This window comes from Haliaeetus leucocephalus, unplaced genomic scaffold (genome assembly GCF_000737465.1).
Source record: "Haliaeetus leucocephalus isolate CR32 unplaced genomic scaffold, Haliaeetus_leucocephalus-4.0 Scaffold451, whole genome shotgun sequence".
In the NCBI taxonomy this organism is placed as follows: domain Eukaryota; kingdom Metazoa; phylum Chordata; class Aves; order Accipitriformes; family Accipitridae; genus Haliaeetus; species Haliaeetus leucocephalus.
In genome coordinates this window covers 3,779,091-3,792,622 of record NW_010972887.1, presented here as the reverse complement: position 1 = coordinate 3,792,622, position 13,532 = coordinate 3,779,091, and the positions used below count along the sequence as shown (strand labels likewise).

The 13,532-nt window shown below is 39.1% G+C and overlaps 1 protein-coding gene across 1 annotated transcript in view; it reads right to left on the bottom strand.

Annotated features, from left to right (window-relative positions):
* The window catches only part of THSD7B (thrombospondin, type I, domain containing 7B), a 273,948-nt gene that overhangs the window by 179,028 nt on the left and 81,388 nt on the right, over positions 1-13,532 (bottom strand). The window contains 2 exon segments of the mRNA XM_010575183.1: positions 7,637-7,834; positions 9,513-9,668. Coding sequence (XP_010573485.1) covers positions 7,637-7,834; positions 9,513-9,668 — 354 coding nt within the window.

The following is a 13,532-nucleotide window of genomic DNA, read 5'->3' as shown; positions in this document are numbered from 1 at the left end:
CTAGAAGCGTACTCCCCACCCACCCCTCTCAGTAAGTCAAAGCCCTCACGGGTACACTCTCTGTACAGGCAGATCTGGGAGAAAGCATCACTGAAGAAAAATTATTTTCGTAACTCCATGTATTAAGGCCAGATTAAAGACAGGTGCATTTCCACGTTAACCTGAAAACAAGTATTTTAAGTTTACAAACAAACCTGCTCCCTTTAGTTTCCAAAAGTTTAAGTTTCTAAAATAAAGAATGATCACAATCTAAGCTTATCCTACTCTTCGAGGAGAAACAAAATCTAGATGTACCATTACGCATGGTGTTGTATCACTGGACACAATGCGTCAATGGAGATTTAAGATCTTATTCTGATATGTCAGAAAGAACTTACTTAAAACTTACTTTCAATAAATTGAACACAGTAAATCTTTTCTCTGAGAAATTAAACAGACTCTGCAAATTCATTCTATATCATTAATCCATTACAAGATGAAAAAAAAAAAAAGAATTCTCCACAGGTAGGAACTTGGTTTTGCCGAGATGTATGTTAAAACAGAACTTCTCAGAAAGCTGCTAGCTTCATGCCCTCAACCAGGAATAAAACCAGACATCATCCTTACTTGCAAGCCCCTTCCTTCTGAGTGACAGCCCAGCTGTCGGGGATGATCCTGCCTCTCGTGATGCTGTGCACAGAGCGGAGCACGCATCGCAAGCTGCCTCTGCAGACAACCGCTCTCAGGGACCACCGGACACGCTGTGATTGAACTGGAAGTACAGACAGGTAACTGAGCGCACCATTATTAATATTCTACCCCCAAAGAGTCTTCAGCTTCCATAAGTGCAGAGCTTCACTGTCAGGCTCTGGCAGAACATAATATTGGATCTTAAAATAACACTGCTTTGATTACCTTACTTCCCTTTACTCTTCGCTTGAATTCCAACAGGATTTCAGTGTCTGCTCTGTCAATAGAGCCGTGTGAATAATGGATTTCTGTTTGGGCACTGAACCAAAAAAAAAAAAGGAAAAGGAAAAGGAAGAAAAAACTCTAACTCTGTTTTAAGTAGACTGAAGAGAGACTGGGGGAGGATTTAGGAGAAAAGTAATTTCAAGATAAGGCAAAATGTTTGCTTAATCTAAAAGGAATATTTTGCTTTTCTATTAACATCTTTTAAAAATATTTGATTTTTTAATTTTGTTTAAGACTTGGCCTAGTTCATTTACCAAAAAAGCAAACATTAATCACTTAATCTAAAAAATGCTGAAAGAAAACATTTTGACTCTGAAATATTGTTCTCCAGTTTTACATATAAAATTGTCAGATGGAGTAGAAATTTAGGAATAGATGTATTTCAGCCCAAACATGTACTTTTTCAGTGAACTTAATAACACTTAAAAACAAAAACCCTCTTGTCTTCTTGGCAAGTGCCACATTCTAGATACCAACTGCCTAGAACCAAAGAGATCGCACAGAAAAATAAAACAGAACTGTTGTGCTGAAATGACTCTTACCAGTACTCCCAGAACACCAGCTGTAGTAGTAGTATAAAGATTTTCTGCTCGAAAGCAAAAGAAGCAACAGGCCTGAAAGTTTGACGAACACCCTTATTTTGGGGGTTCCTTCTATTCACCACATCCTGCAAATATGTCCAGGGTTTGGGGGGGTGGGGTGCTAATGTTAGTGCCAGGAAAAAAAGGAAAAAGAAAAAAGAAAAACATAGGCTTAATCATCTGGCATAACACTGCTGAAATGAGGATGATTGATTTTTTTATTCCACAATGATTTATGTTCCTGACTGCTCTTTGCTGCCACTCGTGCAGCCCCGTGTCCAGCAGCACTGAGGCTCAGTGAGCCCAGGCTCAGGCAATGGGTGCTGCCCCCCAGCTCGGATAACTCTTGCATCTTGAAGCCAGCAGCTTATTCCACTAAGAATACTTAAAGAAAACACCTTGCCACCATAGCAGCTGACAGTAGGATTGCAGTATGTTTTATTTCTAAGCTACTCTTGGCAGATTGTCTGTACAGGGTGGTTCGCCCCTTACAGCCGGGAGTCCCAGGACCTGCCAGATATAATTCATTTATCAGATATGGCTGGGAAGGGTGCACAGAAACCTCCAAAGTGCCTGGGAGCACCTAGGTGAGGCAGAAGCTGCTGAGGAAGGTGGCTTTGTGACAGGTCCCAGGATCAGTCATTTCAGTGCTACAGGAAAAGAGAGACAGCAATGTTCTTCTGGGCACCTCTGGACTCTGCTCCTCTGGGTTCAGCACCTGCATGTCCCTATCACTGCGTGAATTGTGCGTGAAAAAGGAACCAATAAATTATTTGGCGCTGTTATAAATACTGTCCTCAAAAAGGAAGACAACCCCACAATTAACTCCCACAAAGCAAAGAAACCCTGATACCCAAGATGACAGTATAGAAAGGCAAATACTCAGCAGTTTTTGAATTGTGATTAGATTTGTTAACTAGGAGTAAAACAGCCTGAATTCAGCAAAATCACATGATGTTTGCATTAAACCTTGTTGCTGATCAGATAATTTCTGATTAAAACAATGAAGCCTTTGGGTATAAATTATTTTGTATTTTTGATTATTTAGACACTATGCTGTTCACTATGACAGAGAAATCATCTTTGTTACTAAAAGTTCTTCTGGTAGGAATCAGAACAAGCAGAAGCAAATTAATAAATGATGACATGGGAATCACAACAAAACGGATTGCCGACTGCGGGTATGATTCTGAATAATAACATTTTACAATCTATTCAAGAGCATTGCTAATAGGTGAGATTTAGTTTACAGCATTGTCAGAAACATTTATAAAATGCTTGGAAAATGAATTGTTACTTTTATGAGTCATACTTGTTATTTCATGAATTTATTGTTGCAGTTCCTTTTACGTATGTTCTCAGGTTGTACTCCTCACCATAATAGCTGCTCTGTTCACAAGCTACGTGATTATAACATGCATTTCTCAAAGCTGCAGTTTGGTTCAACATTTGCCTTGTTTCGATCTATTTTTCTATTATTAATACAGCCTAAAATAGGTATGGAAAATAACAATAAAAAAGGTTCCCAAATTCCTGCATCAGAATGAACCCAACAACATTTATAGGGTAAAGCCAGTTGTATTTCTTAGCATCTAAATCAAAAGACTGGGAAACGACTTATGAAGGCACACCAACTCCTTTTTGGACTGAACTTTTACCTGCTGACCCTGAGCCAAACTCTGCTGTCTAATATTATCTGCAGTTTTCTGCACGCTACTACAACATTGAGTTCCCTTTGTTCACCATACTCAAAGTGCTTGTACCTATCACGAAGACCTAAGCAGCAGAGCACACAAAAGATGCTTTGAGTCATCGTCTTCAAAAAATGAAATGCAATACATTTTGGCTACTGTCCCATTGCATTTTAAAATGAAAAAGTTTTGACCTTGTTCATGGTTTTGTATCTTCTGAGCAGCAATATTTAAGGAGAGCAGGTGAACTGGAAAGTTTTCAGAGAGTTATTTTCATCTGGTCAATGCACAGTGATGTTTGTCGGTTCTAATCAAGACTGTCCAAATTCAAATGTCAAATACTTGTAACTATCTGCTCAAGAATACATTACAAACAGGAGATTATTCAATTCATTGTTGAACAACCTAAAACAACAACTGAGAAAAATCACAAATAATTTTTGGGCTGTCTGTGAATATAAAAAAGTTTTCAAATAAATTCTTTGATCTGAATTATAGATCCAGGTACCCAGTGATACACTTACATAATCCTATTTTTAGTATCATCATTCATTTTCCTGTACTATTCTTTTGGCTTCACAGACTTCCCCAAAAGTATCCGTTGTCCTTCACTAGCAAAATAAAAAACACTTTGCTGAAAAATTTTGTTTGGAAGAAGCATCCAATATAGGGCTTTCCCCATTCTATGCATTACTTCATTGCATTTCTACACATTATTTAATTTCATTTGATGTATTACACTACTGTCTTCTGACACTACAGAAGAGGCGCACTCGAGGGATATGGACCAGACATTAAGAGTTTCTCACAAGCATCACATGCATGTTCAATAACTTATGCACAGATCTTAGAGACACTGCTAGGTGGGAGCAGACACCTAACAATGCCAAAGTAATGAGATGATTATGGTCTTCTCATTCCTCCTCATCTATGCTAACTGCTACAAATCACAAATTACAGACTCCAGCTACTCCATGAAAAAATGCTGTATATAGCATGTGCCCTGTGGAGGCCCCTTCATTATGGACCCTCTACATTAACCTATTTAAGAAACAAGAAGTCATTTCTGTACCTCTATACCGAGAGGAAGTAAGAGTGCTACATCACTGAAATTCACACAAGCCCTTACATAGAGACATTCCTTTGACAGGGAAGTCTTCAGAGAAACCCTGCAAACCAGATAGACCCATGTGTGACTTGCTCCTGAGTTCAAGCTCCAGATCAGGCCAGCAGCAGTTTGCTACCTGGGTCATTACTGCAAAATCTTCTCACCAGAAATGATGGCTTTTTAAAATGGAAAGAAAGGACACTACAGGGAGCTCTGAAGGTGAGGTTTCAGTTGGAGAAACAGGTAAGTTAGCCACTGCTCCCTGCTCACCTCCCAGACAGGTTCCTCCCAACCCTCTTTCATGGTACGTACAGGCTGGCACCACGAGCATACAAGAGACGTGCATGGGAGAACGACATCAGGATGACCAGAAGTGGGCAGAAAGAGTTAATGCCTTCTTAACTTCACTCACTGTCTATCAACATGTATCAGCGACAAAGATGCACCTCCAGTCTCCACCTTGCTGGAGGGAAGTTTAGGCCAACGGCATCGCACAGGCTCTGCCGGCAGCAGCAAAGTCCTCTGCCATGGGAGAGAGGACTGAAAAACGTGGTCAGTTCCCTTCTGCTGTAGTCAATGTAATTAAAGCTCATTTTTGGCAAGGGAAAAACCAGTCTCCTCATGAAAAAGGCCTCAGGTCTCTGAGGTGTGGACAGCAGTATGCAACAGCCCAGCATTACACAGCACAGCATGGGCTAGCGAAGGACATGGGTTCAGCCACGCTGTGGATGGAGGGAGAGGGGAAGATGGGCAAGGAAAAGAAGCCGTGATGCCAAGCTCTTCTGCAGTATGGCTTACACAAACAGGACTGACAGATCAGCTACTTCCAACTTCTAAAGAGACATGAACTAACACACTGCAGCAAGAAGAGGAGAGCATCATGCCAAAAAGTCTGGCATTTATATGAAAATGAAGACGTCTTGCAGACAGGGATACACAGAAGACCCAAAGTACCCTAATCAACATACTCCAGGCCCAAATGAACTCTTGTTAAGATGATGATACATCGGATTTTGTCATTCAACAGGGTCCAAAAAAATGCATTTTTTTTATCCCTTTAGGCATTCAGTGGGAATACTGAGCAACAATGCCAGGCACAGATGACAGAATGACTGGATAGAAGACTGGATTTTAGGATACGGGGGTGAATTCGACAAAACATGCTTAAGTAAATGAAAATACCAGCACATAATGCAGCTACCTCAAATGCTTTCAGCAGAGCAGTTACTTGCACAGAATTTTGAACTGCATAATGCTATGCATTAGTATAGGCCTGTTGTGGGGTCTGACTTGGAGCCGGGGAAGCTTCTAGCAGCTTCTCACAGGAGCCACCCCTGCAGCCCCTTCCCCACTACCAAAAACGCCAACACAAACCCAAAACAAGGCCTTATGCTATTTTACCTGTAATTGATATGTCTCACAGTTTCACATGACTCCCTACTGGCTTCCCACTGCCAACTGACCAACTATTCCAGACAAAATACTTTATGTAACTCTGCTGCTTACTCCAGCTTTTATGCAAGAAAATACACCACTTATTGCAATGGGAATCCAGTTAAGAGAACACTACAGAAGAAAAAAAGGTTATAAACAAAGCAATTAATATCACTAGATCACAGAAGAAGAAGCAAATTTACTTTTTTTTTTCAACTTTGACTTTAAGGACTCCGCCAGTCCAATCCTACTGGAACAAAAATTCAGAAAAGTTTAAAACTAGTATTAACCAGTGCTTCTCATCTGCCTAGTGATCTGGCTACTTCCTTGTGAAGCCTTCTCAATTAGAAATGGACAATGATCACATCTAGTGACAATGTTTGCCCCAGGGTGGTGGGGTGGGAAGAATGTCCCAACTTTTTTTTCTTGGTAACAAGAACATGCACAGAGTCATTGAAGTGGAAAAGTGAGAGACTCCCAATATCTTGTTGAACAATTAAGTGAAGAAGAGACACTTCAAAGGCATGGCTTCTTAAGGATCATAGTCACAGAGAACAGTTTGATCAGAGATCAGTGAGCATCTGCCATGTTATGCTTTCATTCCGAGTTGCAAGTTGGAGCATAAAAATGGATGTTGGCACAGTTTTAACAGTGTGAAGTACATGGTGCTCCTTAGCAATACAAGACTCCATCTGCACACACCACTGCAGGACCAGACCTACAGTTATGATCACACATCGGAAGAGACCACTCAGACCAAATTCAGAGACAGATCTCTGCTCTCCAGTATATTCTAGCTATGTTGTTTTATAACACTTGAAGATTTATTTTGTTGCCCCGTTTTCACAAACTTACAAGAAAATATTTCAGGAGGATCTGTGCTCTTGAGGCAAAGCAACCATCATTTCATTCTGTCAGATTCTAATGCCTCGTAAATGACACACTATTTTTAACCACTTGCCAATTAACCCCTGTTGTTATCAACTTGAAACTTGTTTCCTGTGATCAGTCTGAGCACCATGTAAAAGAATTCTCCATTTCAGATATAATATCAGGCTCTAAAGTTCCACGGTTTTGCCACTTTTAAGATGATAGCACAGTCTCACTGCAACTAAGGACTGCAAAATCGTGCTCCATGTAATTGAATCTAAAGATCTGACAACACTGACCTTATCAAGAAATGAAACTTTTGGCTGAGGTTCAAACCATGCACAAGAAATAAGCTCTTGCTGGTTGTTTGTAAACGTCATATAAAAATGTACTTATTCATTATTAACAACTTGTAAACTGAACACACCGCAGGTCTCAAACTGCTGCCAAGTAAATTATTACTTAGTACAATCTTTTCATTTACATCTAATTCTTGTATTAATTTTGGCAGCACAGCCGAGCATCCCTTTTCATGATTGTAAGAGGGTTATTGTAACGAGATAAAACATTCAGACAGCACACTAAAAACTAAGGATAGACGAAATGCTAGGAGCTGGATTAATTTTGTGAATGCCCATAGTGCTGCTGGCCTCAGTGACAGTCCTACTTTAGTACAAGTTGTGCAAAAAAAAGGATTCTAGGGAGAACCAGGCCACTGGTATCCCACTTTTGTCATAGTAAGGCCAGCAGTGACAGCACGTCCTGTACTGGTAAGCCATCTCCTTTAGGATAAAATACAATAGAAGGCTCCAAGCAAAATCCCAGATCATATCAGCACTAGGCTTTCGTGAGCATCAGAGTCAACTCAAAAATCTGAAAGCTTCATAAAAATTCAGTAAGGAGCTATTGTAAACAATCACAATTGCTCTACAGCAGAATGCCATTTTAGAAGGAGGCACGAAAAACCATGGGGCTTTTAAGATGATACCATTACGCACCTTTCTTGTTCTTGCATACAGCCTTCAGCATGCGGTTTCCAGGTCCACATTTTCCACGTTCAGTCACACATATTCCTTCTGAAATGATCCACTCATAACACACCGGGTCTTCACAAGGAATAGATTCAATTAAATGCGGACAACCTGCCAGTGTGCCTACTGGATCCACAATCACTTGCCTTTGTCTCATTCTAAAGCCTGGAAAAAGAGAAACTGAATTAACTGGACAACAGCAAAAAATATTTACACCAATAATCTAGTAGCAAGAGGACCATATAGGGCATATGGAATTGGAGGATATAAAGACAAATGAGCACACCGCTTACAAACTGAATTGACTGAGATGGTACTCTGGTGTATGTGCCCACAGTCCGCGCAAGCAAAATCTAATAGTGTGTAAAGAACTCTAACAACCCACATTTTTCACATTTCTTTTTCCCTTACATCAACATTACATAGAAATACACATGTCCAAATATAGGAATTTGCCACTGATGCATATATTAATATAATAACAACATTAAAATAAGAAAAAAGAAACAGTTAAGGAATTGAAGATATAAAGGACATCTATATTCTGCCCGGGAATCCACTAACAAAAAGACTTATTTTGAGATACAGCAGAGCATACTAAGAAATTAGTATTCTGCTTTATGAAGGTGTAAGGATTTCTGATACATAATGCATATCAGACCTCTTTGAAATGACATCCTATTAAATTGGAAGATTCAAATGTAAAGTGGAAGAAAAAGGTTACAGAAATAATGAAAGAATTCATTACATAATCTACCTCCTTCTGAATAAAACCAAAAGTCATGTTGCTACATAAAATGCAGAACTAATACTCAAGCATCTTTCAGCATGTTTTGTTATGTAAATGACACAGAATTCTAAGACAGGCAGAAAAAAATACATGGTGGTCTTTCCCACAACAGTCTCAGACAAGGGGCAAATATATAGCATTAGTGGAGGCTACATGGAAATGCCTTGGCCATGAAACAGAAAAGAAAATGAAAAATTAAACATTCCAGAGAATATAACAGACCAAACTTCCACTGTTCTCAAATAAGCAAAAAGAAATCATACAAAACAATTTAAAAATTAAATGGTTTTGCCAATCTTTTATTTAGCCATATATTTTTTATTATTTCTTTTTTAATTTGAAAAACTCTGACCAGCTCCAATCACTTCAAAAACTTATGCTGTTTTCAGAAAAGTGTAATTTCCAAACGACATGAACTCCAACAGTCATCTTTTCAACTTAGAGTCTTAGGAAAGCCTCTGCAATTAATATCAGTGTTGCAGCAACAAACATGTACGCTAGTCAATTAAGATCCAGGGGGGTTAAATTATATTTGCATACTCTGCTTCCAGGAATTTAAACCAAACCCCGAACAATGAGAACAATCTCTCAGGTCAGCCTAACTCCAAGACAGAAGGGCTGTGGGATACACCTCAGTCCTGACGCCTCCTAACCTCACCCAAGCATTGCCCTCGAATCCAGGCCTGCAGCAGGACTTCTGATGGCGATCAAAGAGGGACAGCCTGGCACTATCGAGGTCTGCAGCTCCTATCCCAAGAAATCCTCCTTTTCTACAAATTCAGTGCAGGATAAAAAGATCTGAATCAGGCTGAAAATCTTATCTTTTTTTTTTTCTTCTCCCAAGAATAACTGCAAAAAGCTTTTAAAGGTCATATTCCACTCCTGTACGCACATCTAAGTGCTTCATCCTATGTAAGATTAATTTTTAAAAAAATACATTAAGCTCCCAATGTAGAATTTGACACCACTGCTTTTGCAATCTTATCATAATATTCCATTACCCACTTTAGATCCCCCAATGCTCCAAAAGCAATATATAAAAGCACCCATTACCTCTTCCTCCACGGCGGTCCTGGCAGTTCTCGTGAAGGCAGGGGCCCCACACCGACCAGGCAGACACCACGCACTCGGACGGGCATGGCAGGTTACACAGCTGGGAGGCGGAGGGAGCAGGACCCAGGCATAGCTTCCCATTAACTGGTCTAGTAACTAAGAGGGAAAGAAAGAAAGGAAAAAAGAAAAGCATGGCTGTAACTTTGCCCTGACCAATGCACAGAGTCCGGAGTTTACTGCTGGCCTTAGTTTTCCAGAATGCACCAAAATCCAGTGCTTTTTTAGGGTCTAACCTCCCAGACCAAAAAGTTAATCCTGTGTTCAGCAAGGCACTTAAAGTTTTATCTAAATCACCCATACTCAGCAGGCCAGTTAAGACTATGCTTAATGGTAAATGGCTGCTTTAAAACTAAATTCAGTGCTGATCTTCTCCAATGCTGGAGCAACAAACTGGAATCTAATCCCCCGCATTTATGGCCAAGAAGACCTCTTCACACCATACTGAAGAGAAAGACCTGTAAGAAGGAAATCCCAAAAGCTCACGCTGCAATTGGGAGCCAGGCAGTGACACGTGACAAAAGCCTGAGCACAGGGGAATCTCCCCATACCCATCCCCTTCAGGGGCACCACCACCTCTAGATCACAGATGCAGGATCCAGAGGTCTGGATTTTCTTCATCTACTTTCAATAAAACTGAGCAGAGCTCTCAGTTTCTTCTACACAGACATATGCAGAAAGCATCTTTCCTGCCTGGGAGGCGAGATGTTTACTTGAATTGCCTGCACCCAAGGCAGGCACGGATCTCCAAATCTCTTCATCTATGAGATGGGCCAACCCCAAACTCTGCCAAAGTACCAGTTTTGTTGATACTGACAATAAATTTGGAAAGCTGATTCCCTTTGTATTTTCATTTATCATAAGAGATTTCTAGTTTCAATTAGCTTCTCTTGCCTCTTTATTCGGGGCAAAGGGAGGAAGGAAAAGAAGGGGAAAGACTCTTAAATCTATCGTCTGAGTCATTATATGATATTGCATTTTAATTACATTATGGGCTGAATTTGGCTGTCTCTTTAGATAGATCAATATCAAAGCAGTCTTTCAAAAGGCAAGGGCTTGTTAAAGTTTACTCTGCTATGGTATTACGAAGACTTCATTAATTTTTATAGCTACTGAGTTTGCTTTATCCTCATTTTTATTTTTAATGTCTATTTTTCTTTGCTTCCATGCATGGAATTGACTTAAAAAAACTTTATAAAAATGTGCCCAATATAAAAGTAATCTTTTCTTTTTCTGATATTTTACCATTTTCTTTAAAATGAATCATTTGAAGAAAAACAGAACTTTTTTTTTTAAAACACAAGACTTCAGTGCTCAAAATCCCAATAAATTTTGATTTGCACATCCTGAAGCTGAGACTTCAGACCAATATCAGTGCTTATGATTCCAGCTCATCAGAATACCAGGATTAAACAACAGACGTGATTTAATTCTAAGCTGAAAGATATGTTACTAAAAAAGACGGTTTTCTGAATGGTTTCTGAGACACTGTAAGGCCTTTGACATGTTCATTTAGAGATTACAACAAGGTGGCATAAATCCAATTCACCTGAATGCTAAAATAAACAGACCTCTTCTAGAGACCTTGCAAGGAAAGTGACAGACAGAATGAGATAAATACTAGAGTTTTAAGGATAAGGGTATTTATTTTACCAAGAAGTCTCGTGCATGGCTTAACCTGCCTTTCAGCATCAAGCTTTGCAAAACTGTATCATTTTTTGAGAGTTCACTTGAAGAAATGAAAGGAAATAAAATTGACTGCAGATGGTCAACCCAAGGAATAAAGTCCAGTCCTACTCTGCTCTAACTCAAGGCATCACTGTTACCAATGGCTCTTTCCTCCTCACTGATTTTCAGATTGTTTCTATATTGCAATTTAACTATTTAAATGTAGAAGGCACTAGATAAAGCAGGTTGGTTCTCCTGCCTTGAAAACTAACCAGCTACAACCAGTGGTGCCTAGGGTATTTTAAACTGATTTTGGATAAAAGAAAAACAAGAAAAATTGGTTACAAAAAGTTAAAGGGGCAGGGTTTTGTTGGTAGGCTGAGCCTACCAGCCATCCCAGACTCATGGAAGACTCCTTCCTATTCTGGAGGAAACCCCTGCCTTCCTCTCCCTGTGAACCACCTTCCTGCTCCTCTTCCTCCCTCAGGCTGATGCCCTATTTAATTCTAGCACTGGGAGCTCTTTTCCCAGGACCGAGATCCTACTTGTCATGGAATAAGACTGCTTATTTACTCACTTCCTTAAGTAATTCTATATATTCTGTAAAATGTAAATCAGAAAATACAAAGACTATTCTAATCAAATATCCAAATATATTCTAGTCTGTGCCAGTTTATGCTCACCCTACACTGACTACAATTCTCCAGTGAAAGTCTTCAAGAATAAGACAAGAACAAAAAGAAACAAGCTGCCTTAATAAATGCGTATACAACACATCCCTTTCCAAAACCAGGCAGGTATAAAGAGCCACAATATCAAGCACGATAGCCAGACTCTCTATAAGAGTTTCATCCCTTCTTCAGCCATTTGATTGACAACTCTGATTTCCAACAGTTTTATTTAAAAGCTTGATGTGATTTTCTACTGCTATTCTTTCATAGGCTAATAAATAACTTTTTTTTTTTTTTTTAATGAACTATAAGATGGGGTTTTAATGTGAACCTTTTAAACATCAAAATTCTCACACACTGCAGCCTCCAAAAAGGCACAGATAGCCTGGCTGGAATGCCCTGTTCAGAATAAAAAAACCTCACATTATGCTTATGATAAATGAACACAGCTGCTAGGACTGTCTTGATGTACTGGACAGCCTTCTGATTTTGCTCAGTAATTGGCTCTGTAATGGCATTTTCCTACTTTCATACAGAAAAAGTGCATTTTGTGTAATAATCTTCCTTGGAAAAAAAACTTGCCATTTTGGGGGTGGGAGGAAGGAGAAAGGCAGAAGCCAGGGAAGAGAAGAGTGAGGGGGGAGGCAGTACCTCTGATTCAAGTAGCAGTTTATTTATTACGCTTGTTCATACCCTTTAAAATCCTGTGTTCTTCCCAATCTATGGAACAAACTTGAAAAAACAATCAAGTACTAATCTGGGAGCCTCTGAAACATTGCACATTTCTATAGCTGTTATATTGAATCTATCCTTCATAAATGTGACTACAGCTGTTTCCAGCACCAGTGTCTGCCTCAAGTTTGAATTTTACTATTTGCTGTTATTTTCAGGTTATTGCTACCAGCAGGAGATAATAAATTGGGTTCTAAAGTATCTTGTTTCCCTATATATTTTTACTGAGGTAGTGATCTGGAGGAAGAGTGGAAGAGGAAATCAGCTCTGATATGATTATTTCCATAATGTAATTTTAAGCCAATAAATAAATAATCTGTGAATATAGTCATATGGACACATACTTGCATACATACCAACACTATGTTAAAAAGCAACAATGATGACCAGACAGAGGGAGAAATGTATAGGAAGACATTTCGGTTGCAGTGATTCCTTTCAAATTTAGTTTTTCAATTCCTCAGGAGTTAAATAACACTTTTTTTTCTGGAGCTTAACTTAATTTCCCTTTTACAATGAAAAAATCAAGTATTTCTGATATTAACACCTAAATGAGACATTTCTAAATATCTCTAGCATATCTGGTATACACACAAAGAATATCAGGACTATCTCATATACTGGTGCAGCCATATTTTAGCTAATATTCAATTCTCTAGGCAATAAATCCAGACGTTTACCACATCTTTTGGCAAAACTAAGACAAATTAATGATTGCCAGGGTACAAGAAAGGGATGGCATATCTTTGTGAAAGTTCTTACTGCCTTTGCCAGGACTTATAAACCAAAGACACTTGGATCAATACAAAGGGAAATTACTTGAGAAAATCACAAAGGAATAAGTTGTGTTATAAAAACACCTACATGTGTATAACATAATAGGGATAAACCA